This window comes from Peromyscus eremicus, chromosome 23 (assembly GCF_949786415.1).
Source record: "Peromyscus eremicus chromosome 23, PerEre_H2_v1, whole genome shotgun sequence".
NCBI lineage: Eukaryota > Metazoa > Chordata > Mammalia > Rodentia > Cricetidae > Peromyscus > Peromyscus eremicus.
In genome coordinates this window covers 35602264-35622180 of record NC_081438.1, presented here as the reverse complement: position 1 = coordinate 35622180, position 19917 = coordinate 35602264, and the positions used below count along the sequence as shown (strand labels likewise).

The 19917-nt window shown below is 44.1% G+C and overlaps 1 protein-coding gene across 5 annotated transcripts; it reads right to left on the bottom strand.

Moving 5' to 3' along the window:
• Positions 1-325: 325 nt before the first annotated feature.
• On the bottom strand, positions 326-14042 carry Znf655 (zinc finger protein 655). 5 transcript variants are annotated; one of them, XM_059249894.1, is made up of 5 exons: positions 13933-14042; positions 12190-12349; positions 10191-10276; positions 9716-9842; positions 8340-8701 (listed from the first exon to the last, which is right to left on the bottom strand). In XM_059249894.1, the coding sequence occupies exons 2-5, from the start codon at positions 12320-12322 to the stop codon at positions 8505-8507; spliced, it is 543 nt and encodes a 180-aa protein (XP_059105877.1). In that variant the 5' UTR covers positions 12323-12349; positions 13933-14042; the 3' UTR covers positions 8340-8504. The 5 variants fall into 5 exon arrangements, with proteins under 5 accessions (XP_059105874.1, XP_059105876.1, XP_059105875.1 ...); XM_059249891.1 differs by lacking the exons at positions 8340-8701; positions 9716-9842; positions 10191-10276 and adding exons at positions 326-1995; positions 2459-2563; XM_059249893.1 differs by lacking the exons at positions 8340-8701; positions 9716-9842; positions 10191-10276 and adding exons at positions 326-1995; positions 2459-2563 and having other exon boundaries at positions 12190-12324.
• Positions 14043-19917: the final 5875 nt, after the last annotated feature.

Below are 19917 nucleotides of genomic sequence, written 5' to 3'. Positions count from 1 at the left end.
AAGTAACCATTTTCTTTCCAATACTTTGATACCAGGTAAGGCCTGAAACAGAGTGGTAAGTTTCACTGCTTGCATTCTATCAGTCTCATCTGGTGCAGATGTTCTGATCTGACCATTTCATCATATCCAGATCCTCACCTGGTACATTCTGATGACACATGGACCCCTGCTCACAGATCTGCCACATTTACCACACCCAAATGACCTCTTGGACATAGATTCTTTGATGTGAGCAAGCACTGGGGTATGACTGAGTTTCCTCACATACACCCCTATCTTCACAGGCTTTCTGCATGGCACAAACGTTGACACTGAACCAACAAGGTAGTTGACAGATGGCTTTTTCACATTTGATAGTGGAATTTTACTCCAGTACAAATTTTCCAACTGTGACTATGGTATGAAAATACGCTGAACAATGTACCACATTCTGTGTATCCTAGCACTGATTTACAGGAGCCAATGAAGAATTTTAACACCAAAATACTTCCTAATACTCATCTCATTCAGCGCGTTTCTCTCTGGTATGACTTTTCTGATGCTGTCCAAGGGCCGAGCTGACTGACGACGTTAACACAGTTATTACATGTCTGACTTCTGCGGTCAGTTCTCACATACTGAATGAGGCCTGAACTTGACTAAATGTCTCCCCAAGTTCATTGCATTCATAAGGTTTCTCTTTGGTATGGACCCTTTCATGTTGGACAAGGTGCGCTCTCTGATTGAAGCTCTCTTCCCATGCATCACAGTCAAAGACTCTCTCTCTAATGGGAATTTCTTGTTGCAGAGTAAGATCAGAGTTGTGACTAAAACTTTCCTCATAATCGTTGTAGTCATATGATTTCTCTTTCCTGTGCATTTTGTGGTGCTGAATAAGGCAAGAGGTTTGGCTGAAAGCTTTCCCACACTCATTACATTCATGCAGTTTCTCTCCTGTGTGAATTCTTTGATGCTGAATAAGATGGGAATTCAATCTGAAGTCTTTCCCACATTCAGTACACGTGTAGGGCTTTTCTTGGAAACGGATTCCTTGCTGTTTCACATAGGCCAGCCCACATTCATCATACTCGTAGGACTTCTCTTGATGATGTACTCTCTGATGTTCAACTAGATATGAGGTGTGGCAGAAGTCACTGCCACACACAGTACATTTACAGGCCATGTCCTTGTGAGTTCTCTGATGCTGAGTAAGGTGCACGCTTCGGCTGAAGACTCTTTCACAGCTGCCACACTTGTAAGACTTGCCTTTGGCATGAACCTTCTTATGCTGAAGCACATCTGAGCTCTGGCTACATGACTTCTCAGGTGCTTCACAGGATTTATCGGACACTTCACATTTGTAGGATTTCTCTCTAGTGTGTATTCTCTTATGTCGACTAAGACTTGAGCTCTGACTGAAAGATTTCTCACATTCCTTACATTTGTAGGGTTTTTCTCTTGTGTGAATTCTCTGATGTCTAGTAAGAGCAGAGGCCTGATGGAAGGTTTTCCCACATGTATCACATTTATAGGATCTGTCAGTGGTAGGCATGTTCTCCCACTTATTAAGGTGGGACAGATCCATTAAGCTTTCTTTATAGTCACTACTCTGAAAATTCTGTGTTAGATTTATGGGTTCTTGTTCACCAACAGTGGGGTTCTGGTTGAAGTTCATGTCATACTTACTGTCATCAATGGTCTGTATTCGAAGAACTCTCTGATCTGCATCAAGTGTTGAGTCTAGACTGAAGCTTTTTTCGGGTTCGCTGTTCTTCTCACTGGTGAAGTTTTTCTTGCTGATTGTTATTTGTCTAAACTCTCTCTCCAGAAAGAGAAATTTTCTTAGAATCTCCTGGAGCCTTTCTAATCTGTCCTCAGATTTATAGACCTCTCTGGTCTCAGGAACTTGGGCAATATTCTGTTTGAATTTTCCTACTCTCACTTTGTATGAATGTACTTCTTCCGAAATTTTCCGCTTAGGGATCAACAGCTTGTTTTCTTCTCTGGTCTCTCCATCTAATACAATTATATAAATAGAAAATACAAATGTAAGCTGTACCCTGTAATAAATAAGTAAATAAAAATAGGAGGAAACTAAATAATGTAGTATCCTCAAATATAAGCAAATTTTATTTACTTCAAAAAACAAGCACAAAATTTCAACAGCAGATGTAAGGGCCAAGAAGAACAGGAACAAGGTGGGACAGAAATGGATCAAAGGATGATACAAACAGGCTATTTCAGCAAAGTAAAATAACAGGCAGTAAGACATTTCAAAGAACAAATATAAAAATGGGTTAAAAATGTCCTGTAACTTAAACTGGGACCTAGCATACTAGTATGAAAGGAATTAAAATGTAGAGATAGCAAAGCTTTGTGTGTTGAGTATGAGCTCAGCCAGAACTTGGCTAAACACTTGTATTAAACACTTATACTTTACATCTCCACTGATTCATCTGACAGGTTCTGCCTTACTCACCTGAACAGTCATCTCTTATGACTTCTTTACTCTTAGTTTCCAGATCAAAGACCTGTAGATCCTGTTCCCGCTGGGAGATCCCATCAGGCTTGGAAATTGGAAATCCTGCTCACAGAGAAGGAAATGGAATATGGCAACTTATCCCCAGATGCTACACTGCCCTCTTTCCTTTCTAGTTACAGTTAATACAGAAGATAAGTTCTGAGAAGACATTTGTCAGGAAGACCTAGAGAATGAAGAGGACAATGTCCTCTAAGGAGTTCAGATTTGTGCTCTGGTAAAGGGTATGCTAAGGGGAGAGTTTGTAACTTGGAAGCAGCAACTTACATTTAAATATAATTTAGGGAATTTGTGCATGGGTGTATATCTGTCTTCACAGAAGTTATCATTAGTATTCCTGTGGCCCAGCACACAATGTTGGTGTTAGACTTGGTCTACAAGTACCAAATTGTACCCTCAAAATGTAATCCAAACACCTGCTACACAGTTAATTAAAGTATAGCAGCAAATCAGTAATAAATAAATATAGCAAAAACCAGTAAGACAGACAAGTTCAATGAAGAACACAAAAACAGGAATCATTTCTGATTATCTTCAGCACAATAGGGTAACAACTGAAACAATTTACAATATAATTCTAATTCATAAGACTTTAAAATCCCCAACATATTACTTCAAGGGATAGACAGATGGCATAGTGGTTAAAGGCACTTAACTACTCTTGCAGGGACAAGTTTAGTTTCCAGCATCCACATGGCAGCTCACACTGGCTATAACTTGAGCTCCAGGGAAGCTGAAACCCTCTTCTGGCCTCCCTGGGTACCTGCACTCATGCACATACCCACACTCAGACACATACATATAATTTAAGTTCCAGGACAGCCAGGGCTGCATAAAGAGACATTGTCTCCAGAGAGAGGGGGGGGGGGGCCAGCTGTAAGAGTCTTCATGCACCTTACTCAGCATCAGAGAACTCACAAGGACATGGCCTGTAAATGTACCATGTGTGGCAGTGACTTCTGCCACACCTCATATCTAGTTGAACATCAGAGGGTATATCATCAAGAGATGATGGCTGTCCTGGAGCTCTCTTTGTTGACCAGGCTGGCCTCAAACTCACAGAGATCCACCAGCCTTTGCCTCCTGAGTGCTGGGATTAAAGGCGTGAGCCGCCATCGCGTGCTTTTTTTAAAGGATTCTTTCCAAGCAGTTATGAAGTAGAACCTAATTGTTCAGAGAGTAACATTCTCGGGATTTCTAACATAAGTGATCAGACAGAAAAATATTTTCTAGTTATTATGTGTAAAATGTTACTATTTTTCTGATGACCATTCTGATACAACTGCCTTTCATGTCAAATATCTACTGTATCCAAATGTATTTGATTTAAATCATCATTCTAAATAAATACGACAGATGATTCTTTAAAAAAAAAAAAAAAAAAGGCATTGTCTCAAAACAAAACAAAATTACTGAAGGAATGGAAACACTTATTTACCCTGATTTGATCATTGCATATGATAAATAAGCACTGAACTACCATAATGTTCCATGAAACTGTTCCAATATCTTGACTTTTAAAGAAAAAATGAAGTAATCTGATTCAATGCACACGGGAACAAAGGGCATGCCACATCTTCATACCAGATTTAGCTTATACTCTTATTTATTTAACAAGCATTTATGGGGTACCTCTTATATAAAAAGCATAGTGGGGACAGAGAGCCCAAGCAAAAGGTCCAATCCATCTCAAACAACTGAAGGACCTCACCTTCTAAATACTGAGACAACTATAAATACTAACTACAACATGCTACAGTAAAAGTGTAAGTAAAACAAACTCTATTGCTGAGAAGACTTCTTACTTCTCCCTCTCCCCCTCTCCCCGTCTCCCCCTCTCCCCCCCCCCCCCCTCTCTCTTTCTCTCTCTCTGTGTGTGCGCGTTCTTGGGCACAGAAAGAATCAAGGAGCACATATGCAATGTTTGGCTTGAGTCAGTAATCTCCAAAAACCTATCTATATACATACTGCATATCTAATGTATTACTTGTTCCCCTTATCCTACTATGTCACCACATAATGAGTGGTGTTTATAGATTCTTAAAAATGGCTTAAGGACCAGGTGAGTCGCCCATCACCTGAGGAACTGATAATGACAACGTGGTACATATACACAATGTAATTTCATTCAGCTATGAAGAAAAATGAAGGAGCTGAGAGATGGCTTAGCAGTTAAAGAGAGTGTACTGCATTTACAGAGGACCTGAGTTTGATTTCCAACACCTATGTCAGGCTGCTTATAACAGCCTGTAAACCCAGCTCCAGAGAATTGGATGACCTCTTGCAGACTCTAAGGGCACCTGCACTCACACCTACTTTGTGTGCACGCACACACAAAGTAAGCCTTTAAAAACAAAAATAAAATTTGTAGAAAATGAAGCTAGAAATGTTACATTGAATGAGGTCACCCAGGTCCAGAAGCTTGCAATTTTCAGATTTCTGTGTTTAAATTGGGAGCGTCTATACAAAGAAGCTAAAATGGGGGGGGGGGGGGGCAGTTACAGGAAATAAAATAGTGGAAAACACAGAAAATACTGGAATTAAAAAGGCTTAAATGTGAGTGGAGGAGGGGTGGGGTGGGTTAACATAAGGAGATGGGAAAGATGACGTATATAAAGGCCATAGGAAACCTATGACTTGTAAGCTAATTTTAAAATGGGGTGAGGGGAGGACTTTAATCCCACCACTGGGGAGGCAAAGTAAGGATCTCTGTGAGTTTGAAACCAGACTGGTGTACACAGCAAGTTCCCAGCAAGCCAGGTTAAGGGAGGTATGCTGCATGGGTAGATGATATTGCTCCCCCGAACCACAGGTAAATTAAATAAAGTCCCGATGACAGGTGTGCAATATCTGTCTCCCTATGAGTTACTGGTTAGAGAGAGGCCCCCCCAAAACCATACAGAATATTGCTACTGCCCTTGGCTTGGTTGCCCCCCAGAACTAAATATGGCTCTATTGCTGAAAAGACCACACTAGCTTCAGGACATAAAGAAATCAAGTTGACAGCTTCACCTTTGCTGGCCAGTTTTCATAGTGCCAGAAGGTTCTATGCAGGATACTGGGGAGTAAACACCAATGGTCTTATCTAACTGTGAACCCTTCTAGCTACCATACCTCCCTGCTAGGCAAGGTGTGCACTGACACAATAACATCACATCTGTTATGGGGATAACCTAGCACTTCCTCATTGAATTTGAGGCCTGTTCTAAAGAACAAAATGTATGCCTGGTACTGGAAACCTGGCCAAAACTCACAGCTGATTATAGGCCCTACTTCTGTTTTGCTAATTGGACATGGTGTCAAACTGTCTCCTAAATATGCTTATACTGACAAATTAGTGCTGCTTTCAGCTGTAGTCAAAGAAGCTTCCATATGCAGTAGGCAACTGTTGATGCAGAGTCTAACTAGTCAGAGTTGAGAACAAGTAATCACTGAGTGCTCAAACCTAAAGAGAACATCTGTATCACCCCTTCCATGACTCAAGAAACATCATAGAAGGGGTGCAAGTAGGGGGAAAGAGTGCTGTGAAACAAAGGCCATTGCTTTCAGAAGCTCACAGCAGCAGTGGTTGGTTACCTACGTAAGACTGGGCCCATTGCCAGGCAGTGGTGGTACACACCTTTAAGCCTAGCACTCGAGAGGCAGAGGGAGGCGATCTATGAGTTCAAGGCCAGCTTGGTCTAAAGAGTAAGTTCCAGGACAGCCAGGACTACACAAAGAAACCCTGTTTCAGAAAGAAAGAAAGAAAAAAAAAAAAAAAAAAAAAAGGACCAGGCCCATCAATCAACATTCCAATACGAATAGGAGAGGGACTCAGAAAGCCCCCTCTCCCTGGCTCAGCAGCTAGGAATACTGGCTGCTCTTCCAGAGGACCTAGGTTTGATTTCAACTCCCAGCACCCATTCACAACTGTCTGTAACTCCAGTTCCAGGGGATCCAACACCTTCACAGACTTACATGTAAGCAAAACACCAATGAACATAAAATAAAAATATGGGCATTATCAACACTAATAACCCTTCAGGGATAGCCTGAACCATGAATCTTGTATCCTGTCCTTCTTTTTTTGTTTTGTTTTTCGAGACAGGGTTTCTCTGTGTAGCGCTGGCCATCCTGGAACTCTCTCTCTCTAGACCAGGCTGGCCTCAAACTCAAGAGATTCTCCTGCCTCTGCTTCCCAAGAGTCTGCACTTCTTTTGAATAACACACTTAAAAAATTTATAGAGTGAAAACTTTGTACCCAAATGTCAACATAATAATGGCATCCACTTTTATTTAAAAAAGGGGGGGCACTTAGGAGACTGGAGAGATGGCTCAGATGTTAAGAGAACTTATTGCTCTTGGAGAGGACCCAGGTTTAATTTCCAGTACTCATGGTGGTTCACAACTGTATATAACTCCAATTCCAGAGGATTCAATACCCTCTTCTGACCTCCACAGGCACAAGCATGAATGTGGTATACATGCATACAAGCAAAACACACATAAAATAAAATGAATTAATCTAAAAAAAAAAAAAAAAAATTTTAAAGGGCATTTAGCCTGGAAAATATGAACCTTGGGAGACCAGGTGAGAGCTAATAAGATCAGAACAGATACATGAACAGCATGCACTGTTTCTGAATCCCAGTTGAGGGTTTAAGTAGTCAACCATCTTTAGACACTTAACTGAGATCTTTCATGTCAAATCAAAATACTGCTGAGCTACATTAGAGCAGTTGCTTCCACACATATGGATTGAGTTTACATCCCTGGCATGGCAAAATAATATTCATAGTGTAAAAATGCGACACGAGGGCCAAACATTTTAAACTCAGCCATTTATTTATTTATTGCTGTCTAGTGCAAACACTTAACAAAGGGATTAACCTTCTGGTGTTTGTGACAAATAAAAATACAGCCATGGGAAAAACATGAATGGAAAGGGAGACTAAGTCATGGATTGAATCATAAAGTTCTTATGCTATAACCCTAAACACTAAGGAAAATTAGTAAACATATATAACCTTACACTTCAAACGGAATATGGTGACCCACAAAAATAAAGTTAATTCCCAAGGATGTTAAAAATGGTTGCTAAGAATATGCTTGCTTGGACAGGCAGTGGTGGTACATGCCTTTAATCCCAGCACTCTAGAGACAAAAACAGGCAGATCTCTGTAAGCTCAAAGGCAACCTGGTCTACAAAGCGAATGTCAGGACAGTGAGGACTGTTACACAGAGACCCTGTCTCCAAAAAAAAAAAAAAAAAAAAAAAAAAGCTGCCTTGATCACAAAAGCAAGCTGGGTAGGACAAGAGGGTTTCTTGTAGTCTGTGGGTATGCAGGTATATGTGTCCTTTGTGTGTGAAAAAATGAAAGATAAAATGAGACAAAGTTCCACCTGGTAGTATATCATACTATAAGCTTGTGTTAAACTACTACAAAAAGTACACAAGTTAACTGTTGGAAATTCTGTATTAGGTAAAATTAACATTAGTTTACAATTATATATAGATCATTTTACAATTTACAAAGCTTTTAAATATACATCCATTTTGATGCCCTATACTATTTAATTTTTGTGCCCCCCATTTCCCCTCCATCAAGGACACAGTTAAGAACACTTAATTAGGAAAGCTAATATAATTACATCAATTGGTATGGTACCACAAAGAATCAGAGGCAAGAAGACAGAATTTTAAAGGAAGAATAAAATGATACCAAACACGAGCAAAGTGGGGTGGGGGGGGGAGAGACACTGTGGACAGGCTATACTCACTACTAGAAAGAACACACAGCATGTGCTCCCTGCTCTAAAACAACAGGAAACAATGACAAGTAGTTGACCACCAAGTGTGGTTTATGAATGAACTGAGTTCCAAAGGCATGTGGTTTTATGGAAGGCTTCCATGTTAGAGATTCACCAAAGGTCATTTGGGGATCGGCAACTTTACATAATGGTGGCATCCCAAGGAACATCTATTCCATCAACCAAATTTAATATCTTACAATCTTGGAAAAGGAGTTTCCGTGCAGGGACGAGCACTACCGATGGAAAGCCGATACCTGGGCCATCTCTTGGTGATTCCTGCCGTAAGGACTGCAAGTGTTTCTCCAGAGAAAGCACTTGCCTGGGTATGACTCAGGGCTGGGCAGGAATTCACACAATGAATCCGGGTGGTGGGAAGGCGGAGAAGTATGCCTATAAAGATCAAAGAGCCAGGAATGGAAAACACACTAAAAAAACCTTCCCAAGAAGTAAACTGCCTCCCCACAGATAAGAAAATTTCTTAAATCCAACATGAAATCAAAAAGGTTTTAAAAAAAAAAAAGAAAAGAAAAGAAAAAAATGCCCTAGGTGCCACCAAAAAGAAAAAAATAGGTGGGGGAAGTTTAACTATAGATATAAATGCACAAGAGTGCATGCAAGATCAAAGATAGGCCAAAAAAAACAGGGAGGGGAAAAAAAGAACAAAGCTCACATCAAGGAGATTGCCAACAATCCTGTCCCTCCCCTCCCCCACCCCCCACACAGGTATTTCTCAATAGCACTACAGATTGCCTAATCCCAGGCATCCTCAAAACAACAAAGAAACATGATTTAAGGATTTAGCCCACCTAGTATGGGATGTCTTGAGCCTTCTGCTACATAGGGTATGGTTGCTTAGGATTACCATCTAGGTAATGCACTATAATGTGTAATACCCACAGTGAGTCACGACTTTAAATGAAGTCTCTCGATTCTGCCTGTCTGGAGATGAGTTTGAAGATCTTAAAAAGCAAGAAAGTACTCAACAAGAGAGATTTCAGTCTTTCTTTTAAATATGTGTTTCTTTCTTGGGAAAACCTCAGATACAGGGCACAAAAGATCAGAACAGAGTGTTTGGCGAGGGGTTGGGAAGATCCTTAAGACTCTCATTTAAAAAAAAAGAAAGAAAGAAAATGAAAAGGTGAGAACTTAGCTAAAGCTCAACCAAGTTTCTCTTTGCTAACAGGAAACAGATGTCCCACAAAAGCAAGAGACATGACCTGGGGAAAGAGTAGAAGGTCTCCTGATAACACAAAGGAACCCTAAATTAACCCCCGAGAGGAGAGGACCTCAAAGATAGAGGGCTGAGACCTAAAACCTGAGCATACTCCACTGACCATCTCAAACACCTACTCAGAAACAAGAAAGACATCCAATGGGTAAATTGAGCAACAGGAGGGTCCTTACCCAGTGAAACCACGTTTCCATAATTCTCTAACATCACTTCTCTGTAGAGCTCCCTCTGAACAGGGTCCAGGCATCCCCATTCCTCTCGAGTAAGATGCACAGCCACATCCTCGAATGTCACAAACTCCTGAAATAATAATTCTGGCTGCTTTCAGGAATGGGCTACTGTAGCACCATGGCCAGAGAATGATGAACGTGACACAAAGGGCATCTAGTGACTATTTCTGTTGTGGAGGAGGGAGAACAGACTAGAACCTAGAAAATAAATCCCTTAAGTGCCCAGATCACAGTGTCATGGACAAAGGTGGTGGTGGGGAGACAGAAAAATCTGTCAAATCCAGGTCTCTGAAGAGGATCTGTTCCCAAACTGCTACTGAAAAGACTCCAGGCAAGTTTAACAAATGGGATAAAAGAGAAGCCACACTCAATCAGCAACAAGAAACCCTGAGGAAAAGCAGAGGGTCCCTCAGCTCACCTGGTACCTGGCTGTCAGGAGTGCAGCTGCCTGGTCTCCTGGGCTTCCCTCATGGGGAAGAGCAGGCACCTGGGGAACAGGTGGAGCTGAGGGAGGAGAAAGGAGCCAAGGGTGAGAGCAGCCCTTCCACAGGGCTCCCTTTCAGAAGGTACTTCCCCTGCCCGAGGTGTGGGTGGCATCCTCCTTCACATCACCTTTGTAGTAAAGCCAACAAACATTGACCAGGTTTCAGGTATATCCTCCTCCTTGGTAGCTGTTCCTACTTACATATGTTTAGGACTGTGATATGCATTTTACTAGGAATCTCACTTTTTCCTCGACATAACATTCCTCCCAAGGAAGGCTAAGCATTACACCTGTGGTTCGATGAGCAAAGCAAAGCATAAAGACAAACAGTGTTTCCTGGCCAGCCTGGTCTACGAGTGAAAGACATGGTCTCAAAAAAAAAACGGAAGCAGCAGCAAAGAGAATGCTGAAGACATAGCTCAGGGGGTGGAGTGCTTGCTTGGCATGCATGAGGCTCTGGGTTCGATCCCCAGCACCATGTACTGGGTATGGTGGCCCATAACTGCAATCTCAGCACCTGGAAAGTGGATGTACAAGAATCACAAGTTCAAAGTCATCAAGTTCATAGGAAGTTCAATACCAACTTGCACTACATAAGACTGTCTCAAAAAGAGTTGAAGGGGACCAGGTGTGGTGGCACAAGCCATTAATCCCAGGACTCAGGAGGCAGAAGCAGCAGGATTTCTGTGAGTTCAAAGCCAGACTGGTCTACATAGTGAGTTCCAGGACAGGCACAGCTATGTAGAAACAGCCTATCTCAAAACAACAAAAGAGTTAAAGGACTTGAAGTGATTTATCCAGGGTCAGGGTTTTAGCAAACTTCTGATATTTTCCCAGATACCATTTACTATAAACTCCATTATGCCTTTTGGTTGTTGTTGTTGTTATTGGGCACTGTTCTCTGCAACCATTGTATGAGGCTTTCAAGAACAAGGAATAGCCGGGCGGTGGTGGCGCACGCCTTTAATCCCAGCACTCGGGAGGCAGAGCCAGGCGGATCTCTGTGAGTTCGAGGCCAGCCTGGGCTACCAAGTGAGTCCCAGGAAAGGCACAAAGCTACACAGAGAAACTCTGTCTCAAAAAACCAAAAAAAAAAAAACAAGGAATAGTCATGTTTCTCATGTTTCTTCATAATCCTTTACACCCTCCAACAATGCCCCCACATCACCCTCCACTTAATGGCACTCCATCTGTGCTGCTAACACACAAGTGACTTCAGGCACTCACATTGGTCACAGAAATCTAAGATAAGACATAGTTATTACATAATGAAATCAGCAGCTAAGTATAGTAAAGAATGCCTACAATTCTAGGAGTTGGGAGGCTGAGACAAAATTCATCCAAATCGTGGGCTGGATAGTACTAGGCCAGTCAGGGCTACACAACAAACCTTGTCGGGGGAGGTGGGGGAGGACTGCCAAACCTACCTATCTAACACACGTATGTGAATGTACAGTTAATTTGTAACATCTGTGCATTTAAATAGACACTGTGCTCAAGCGAGAGATTAAATGGTTGCTTTCTTGACCAAAATTAGATTATTCACAAACTGCAGTTGCAACAGAATGGCAGGTAGCAAAGCTCACTAAGTCACAGGAAAGGAGACACAAAGTGAAGGGCACAGAGGGAGGGAAAGGTTCTTTCTGAGTCTACGAGGAAGCAAAAAGCAGGTAAGGCTAGTGAGATGTGGCAAAAGCAGCCTGTCTTAAAAAATGGTCGGGCTGTAGTGACAGGAATGAAGCCCACATTTTCGAAAGGACAAACAGCTAGGGCAGGACGGAAGACTAGCCACCCTTAACAGAGGGGCCCAACCCAGGAAGGAATCCCATCTGTCCCTCCGTCCAGTTCTTCCTCTCAAGGCCTCTTTCATATCAGGCCCAAGAGTTCCTTAATACTCCCATTCTCCTGGAAGTAAGTGTTGTCTCTGCCTTACCCCCAGGGAATCCCTGCTCCATCTCCGTGTCCTGCAGAAACTGAAGCTCTGGGGAAAGACATTCAGACTGGCTCTCCAAAGGCTGAAACTGGACCCTTGGTGATCCTGCTGCCTCGTGGGATATTTCCTCCATCCCTGTTCAAGAGGACAATGACCATCACTGCAGGGTGAGATTAGGAGAAATTACTTAATAAACAAACTAAAATGTCCCACCATCATTTCACAGTCTTAGTACTTAGCAAACTATTTTATATATGGGTAGATATTTAAGAAAAATTAGTTTAAAATCAATTTAAGACCAGCCTGGTCTAAGAGCGAGTTCCAGGAAAGTCAGGGCTACACAGAGAGACCATGTCTCGAAAAACAAACAAACAAACAAACAAAAAAAGGGTACTCGATTCCAGGTGTCACTGTCCACAAAGCTAAGTTTCTCTAAATGCTATTAATTAAAGTGCATGGTAATTTGGGTCCAAAAAGGGGGAAAAAAGGTCATTAACAGTTACCAAAATAAACAGCAAAAGGAAAAAAATGGGAGCTGAGGATGCATACAACTCAAGGTATGAGTACTTCCTGCTATGCACAGAGCCCTGACTTCAATCCCTAACACCCCCTCCCCTCCACAAAAAACAAAGGGTACCCATTCAGTTTCAAAACTTAACATCCAAATTGTACGGTCTAAGAAATTCGGTACTATTCAGACTCTACTGTAAATCCCAAATCTGTGGTATTAAAATATATATCTCAGCCGGGCGTTGGTGGCGCACGCCTTTAATCCCAGCATTCGGGAGGCAGAGCCAGGTGGATCTCTGTGAGTTCAAGGCCAGCCTGGGCTACCAAGTGAGTTCCAAAAAAGGCGCAAAGCTACACAGAGAAACCCTGTCTCGAAAAACAATATATATCTCACTGGGCCTGTAATCCCAGCTCTTGGAAAATGTAGGCAGGAGCTCTTGTTCAGGAGTTCAAATCTAGACTCCTCAAGGCTGTCTCAAAAACAAAACAAACAAAAAACAGTAGATAGCCTTTAAAAAAAAAAAGAAAGAAAGAAAGAAAAGAAAATCAACCAGTACAATAGCTTAAATCGTTCCATAGGGCGTCCTAAGTATTTAGAGGCTCAAGTTTACAGCCAGAGAAACACGCCAGTTAAGATTACTCATTGTTTTTCTCAAAAGCTTCGGAATTAGGTGGTAACCGGTCAGGCCCTTCTGCATTACTCAACGGGCCCGATGAAGAATGACACAACTCACTTCGGAGACGGACCCTTAGGGCAGGCTGGTCGGACCGCCAGGGTGCAGCACGAGGAAGAGCTGCGAAGTGCCTGATGTCCTTCAGAGCCAAGGACGTGCAGGGTTCCGTCCACCTTCCACCACCCTCCGTGACGCTCCCGGCCCGTTCCCGGGCCTCGCCCAGCGCCGCTCTCCATCCACTTCCCTTTTAGGGGACGCTTTCGGGCCCCAGAGGGCGAAGCGGGCCCACACGAACCTACCTACCTACCACCGGGGCCCGGCCGCTGGGTTCGCCACCACGAGGCCACCACGGAGCCACCCCGGTTCCCCAGGGGTTTCGCGACCAACCCAGGCTAAGGAGAAAACAGGGCCGCGCGAGCTCGGCCCTCCGCGCGAGCTCGGCCCTCCGCGCGCCGGGGCTCCGGGAACAGCCCGGAACGCGGCGCCTCCTGCGCGTCTGCGGCAGGCCAAACAAGCGGCCGCTCCCACGGCGACGCGACAACGGTTCCGGGGGACTCACCCAGGGGGAGAGGCGGGCCCAGCGACTGTCCCGTCACGGAGACTCTCCTCACTGAGCAGCGCCAGCCTTTCCGGGGCCACTCTCCACTGGCCCGAGGCTGGCGTTCTGCGTCACTTCCGCTGGCGGAAGTGCACAGGAGGGCGGCTCCCCGTGAGGTTCCCGGATGAAGAGCCGAGCCCAGGGCTTCTGGTATGGGCCCCGCGGGATAATTAGACGAGGCCTTGGTTGCTTTTTTTTTTTTTTTTTTTTTTTTTTTTTTTTTTTTTTTTTTTTTTTTTTTTTTGGTTTTTCGAGACAGGGTTTCTCTGTGTAGCTTTGCGCCTCTCCTGGAACTCACTTGGTAGCCCAGGCTGGCCTCGAACTCACAGAGATCCGCCTGGCTCTGCCTCCCGAGTGCTGGGATTAAAGGCGTGCGCCACCACCGCCCGGCTTTGGTTACTTTTTTTGCTTGGTTTTTCCGAGGCCTCCTGAGGTCTCACGACCCTCCCTGTTGATTGGGGTGCATCTTACATCAGTAAGGAGGGCGACAGATGTTGGAAAAGACACACACACACACACACACACACACACACACACACACACACACACACCGACTCGTCCCTGTCACTATCAGACCCTTGACACTAGCCGCAGGGAGAGTGCACAGGATTCTGGGCAAAAGGTGGAATAACACTAATGCTGCGTCCTTCAACCCTCACAACCCTTATGCCCAAAACTGGTTTCTCCTAGGAATGCTACAAAATTGCCCACAGAAGGGGACTCCCACAGAGCTGGGGCTTCCTCCCGGACTGGGCACCAACCACACCCAAACACATGTTTTCCCAGAGAGATCTTTTATTAAGCGAGGGGGAAGAAAAGTTAAAGTGGCTGCTTTCTGACTCAGGCAGAAAATAGCAGCAAATGACCTCGCGGGTGTCATTTTGAAAAGGAGGAAAAGGGGAAGTCTGTGTTAGAATGGACTAGGAGGTGATGGTAAAGGAGATAGGAGGTGAGGGGGAAGGGGGAGGGTAGAGGGGTATTTGTCCCTGAGGGACCAAGGACTGCCTCTGGATAGAGGGGAAACAGACCGAGGCCCATAGACAAACGGTGATTTATAAAGGTAAGGGGGAAACCCTGTGTTAGGATGAGGTGTTTCATTTATTTGGGCGTGGTAATTAAGCATCCAAAGGGGGCTTCTGATTGCTGGACTTTAATACTTTGACAGCTGGACCTAGGTAGTCAGCCTCAGGAGGAGGAAGTGGCCAAATAAGGCAATAGACCTTGGCGTCTAGCTTTAGGAATGTGATCTAATGGTTTTCAGAAAGGCAGAGGGAATGGGGGAGAAGGGCAAGGCCTGCCAGAGCCACATGCTCGAGTGGGCTAGTGTCCCTTCACTAGGTATTGCCCCCCTGGGAAAGAGCAAACGCATTTTTCCCAAAAGGATTCACCCGAGGTCACCAAGATTTCCCTGCCAGGCTGTACTCTGAGATTCCCAACCCCTTCCTCCTCCTTTGCTTCCCTGCCACCATGAAGTGAGCAACTTCCTCACATAAGTTCTCTGCTGCTGTGGGCTGCCTCACTATAAGCACAAAAGGAACAGATTTAACTGAGGATTGTCTGAAGCTGTGAGACATAAATAAACCTCCATTCAAAGTCAATTATCTCAAATATTTTTGCCATGGTAGGTGCAAGGCTAAGACTGCCATAATTTTATTATGGTGTCCCTGGAAAGAAACCAGTGACGCCCAGAATCTTGTAATTTATAATCTTATAACTATCTAGTATTTGTGTAGTACTGCTACATAAATCAAGTATTTAATAATGCTGCACAGGGAGCCGGGGTGGTAGTGGCACATGCCTTTAATCCCAGCACTTGGGAGGCAGAGCCAAGTGGGTCTCTGGGAGTTCAAGGCCAGCCTGGTCTACAGAGCGAGATCCAGGACAGGCACCAAAACTACACAGAGAAACCCTGTCTTGGGAAAAGAAAAAAAAAAAAAAAACTGTGCAGGGGCTGAAGGGATTGCTTGGTCTTTAAGAACATGTTGCTCTTGCAGAGGACAAAGGTTTTGTTAGTTCCCAGAACCCAGACTATGGCTAACAACCCTCTGTCACTCCACTTCCAGAGGAGGATTTGATGCCCTCTGACTACTAGGAGCACTACATACCCTTGATGCTCAGATATTCATGCAGGCAAAACATCGGAGGCAGAGGAAGGCAGATCTCTGAGTTTGAGGCCAGCCTAATCTACAGAGTGAGTTCCTGGACAGCCAGTACTACACAGAGAAACCCTGTCTTCAAAAAGACCAAAACAAACAAGCAAACAAGAAAAAACCACTTAAAATCAAAATAAGTCCTCTTCAGCTTGGAGAAATAGCTTAGCAATCAAAAACCCTAACTTCTCTTACAGAGGACCAGAAAGCTCAGTTCCCAGCACCCATGTTAGCTCACAACTACCTGTAACTCCAGATCCAGAAGATCAAATGTTTTCTTCTGGCCTCTCTGGGCACACACACACACACACACACACACACACAGAGAGAGAGAGAGAGAGAGAGAGAGAGAGAGAGAGAGAGAGAGAGAGAGAGAGAGAGAGAGAAAATAAATAGACACACACACAGTAAATAGATAGATAGATAGATAGATAGATAGATAGATAGATAAATCTTAAAAAAAAATACTGCCCACAGTGTGGTGATCTCCACCTGAAAACCTAGCACTCAGAGGCAGAGGCAGGCGAATCTTTAGTTTCCAGCCTAGTGAGTTCCAGGCTATACAGAACTATATAGTAAGACTGCTCAAAAACAACAACAAAAAAAAAAAAACTAAAAACAACAACAAAAAAAAAGAAGAAGAGGAAGAAAGAAGAGGAGAAAAAAAGCAACCAGGTCTCAGAGCTCATAATAGGATTTTTAAAAAGTGAGTGCATGCGGGGTTGAGGATTTAACTCAGTGATAGAGCACTTGCCTAGCAAGCGCAAGGCCCTGGGTTCAGTCCTCAGCTCTGGGGGGAAAAAAAGTGAGTGTATGCATGTGTGCATGTTCATGGGGAGCTTTACATGTGTCATGTCTATGCAGGTATGGGTATATGTGAGCATATATATATATATATATATATATATATATATATATACATATATATAGTGTGTGTGTGTGTGTATGTGTGTGTGTGTGTGTGTGTGTGTGTGTGTGTGTGTGTCAGGATGACATGGACATTATTCCTCAGGCACTATCCACATTTTTTAAGGTAGTCTAGCGCTGCCCTGAAGCTCACCAATTATGGTAGTCTGACAGCAAGCCTCAAGGATCCTCCTGTTTCTGCCTCTCCAGTACTGGGATGATGTATCACCTGACTGGGATGACACATCACCTGACTAGGATGACAAATATCACCTGGCTTGCTTTTTTTTTCTTTTTCTTTTTCTTTTTTTTCTTTTTCTTTTTTTTTTTTTTTTTTTTTTGAGACAGTATCTATGTAGCCCTGGCTGTCCTAGAACTCACCAATCTCTCTGCCTCTGCCTCATAAGTGCTGGAATCAAAAGTGTGGCCTACCACACACAGTGAGGCTTTTGTTTTTAATGTGGGTTTTGGAGATTGAAGTTGGGTCAGTATGGTCTTGCAAAGCCTTTATCAACTGAATCGTCACCCCAGCTGTCACTCTGTCACTCTTGGTTTTATCTCAAACACTTTCCCCTCCTCACTGCTGCTTTGCTTCTTAACATCAGCTTGTCTGGGCATTTCCCCCTTTTCTGGTTCCAGGAAGTAAGCCTTTTCTTGGAGACAGTCTCACTCACCATGTAGTAGCCCAGGCTCTCTGGAACTCACTGGATAGCCCATACTGGCCTTAACTCAAGATCTTTCTTCTCTGCTTCCCCAGTGCTAGTTTTATAGGTGTGCAAGGAAGTGAGTCTTAATGCTGGCCTTGATACCACCTCCCTAGCCACCGGGTTTATTGGGGTATGGGCATGTGTCATAATCCTAGCTCATGAGACATGGGGGTGATCCACTGGGATATGTTTATAGGAGTTTCCCTTGCTCTCAGAAAGCATGAGGAACGGGAGTGACTTTGGGGTTTTTGGTTTGGATTTTTGAGACAGGGTTTCTCTGTGTAGCCATGGCTGTCCTGGAACTCGCTCCGTTGACCAGGCTGGTCTCCAGCTCACAGAGATCCACCTGCTTTTGCCTCCCGAGTGCTGGGATTAAAGACGTGCACCACCACCGCCCGGCAACATCATGCTTTTAAACTCCTAAATGTCGCCGGGCGGTGGTGGCACACGCCTTTAATCCCAGCACTCGGGAGGCAGAGCCAGGTGGATCTCTGTGAGTTCGAGGCCAGCCTGGTCTACAGAGTGAGTTCCAGGAAAGGTGCAAAGCTACACAGAGAAACTCTGTCTCAAAAAACAAAAAAAAAAAAAGTTTTAAACTCCTAAATGTCTTTGGAATGACAAGGCAGGCGGCCAGGGTAGCCGTGCTTCAAGCCATGGGCAGCATCTGTAGCAACAGCAGGTGGCTGTGTACCACTGACAGGCAGCAAAAATGACACACCTAGCTGGAGTCTGCGGCAGTTCCAGCACTTGGGCAGCTGAGGCACGAGAGATGCCACAAGTCTGAGTCAACTTGGGGGTCCATAGTGAATCCTAGGCCAGCCTGGGTTGTAGTGAAACCCTGTGTCAAAGAGAAAAGGGAGTTTCAGCAAGATGGCTCAGCATGAGAGAGGCACTTGCACACACACCTGAGCCGATGACCAGATTGTGTGAGGAAAGGACTGTTTTTTATTTTATTTTATTTTTATTTATTTATTTATTTATTTATTTTGGGTTTTTCAAGACTGGGTTTCTCTGTGTAACCCTCGCTGCCCTGGAGCCTCTGTACACCAGGCTGGTCCCGAACTCAGAGATCTGCCTGCCTCTGCCTCCCAAGTACTGGGATTAAAGGCATGTGTATTCACTGCCTGGCTGAGAAATTTTATATTGAATCTTGAGATTCAATATAAAAATAGATGGGCCAGGCATGGTGGTGCATGCCTTTAATCCCTGCACTCCAGAGGTCTACCTAAAGAGTTCCAGGCCAGCCACGGCTATATAGTGAGAGCCTGTGTAAAAATAAGTAGATACATAAATAACAATAGAGATATTTTAATTGATATGCCTGTGTCTGGGGAGGGGGTGTGTGTATGTGAGCACAGGTGCCCAGGGAAGCCAGAAGAAGGTGACAAGATCTCCTGAAGCTGGACTTACTACAGTTGTGAGCTACCTCACATGGGTGTGAGGAACTGAACTCAGATCCTTTGTAAGACTATGATGCACTCTTAACCACTGAGCCATCTTTCTAGCCCTGGACAGCAAAGTAACTAAGGCAGGTTCTTTTTTTTCTTAACGTAATTTCTTTATTGGATCTTTGGGAATTTCACATCACGCACCCCAATTCTGTTCATTTCCCAGTTCCTCCATACTGCCCTTCACCTTACAGCATCCCCCTCCCTAAAAGAAAATTAAAAAAACAAAAAACATTTTGCTCCTCTGTCTTTCCTGGCCCTCCAACATCTCTTCATTCATCTTAGTGGCACTGGGAGCCTCAGTGTGTCACACAGTAGACCCTTTTGTCTATTAGCTTTACTTGCAAATGTTCACTGCACTGTGTCACTGGTCTGGTTCAAGGCTTCTGGTTCCTGGTACACCATCATCACTGGACCCTCTCTGAAACTCCTTTCTCGAATATCCCTCGGCCACCCTGAGTCATTGAGATCCCAAGGGTATATAGTTCCGCAGGACCAGTCTCTTCACATGCTTCAGTAGGTCATGGATGGGGTAGATGTTAGGGTGGGCCAACCCAAGGTCCTGGATGTGGGCCTGGGTGGTAGTTGAGCTGGTCAGACCTGGCCGCTGGGGCTGCCCTCCTTAAGCACAGGGCAAAGCCAGCTCTCCCAAGCTAAGGCAGGTTCTTAGCACAACAGATTTAACTCTAGTTTCTTTCATAAGCAAGATGATACTGTTGACCCAAGGGTTTATTG

Bases quoted from the DNA above. Each gene is read 5' to 3' on its own strand.
- Znf655 (XM_059249891.1), bottom strand. From the start codon at position 12,322: ATGGAGGAAATATCCCACGAGGCAGCAGGATCACCAAGGGTCCAGTTT. The intron at 2,564-12,189 runs GTAAGGCAGAGA...CTCTGTGAGCAG, and splicing joins GGAGCAGGGATTCCCTGGGG to GATTTCCAATTTCCAAGCCT. The intron at 1,996-2,458 runs GTGAGTAAGGCA...TAATTGTATTAG, and splicing joins CATAAGAGATGACTGTTCAG to ATGGAGAGACCAGAGAAGAA.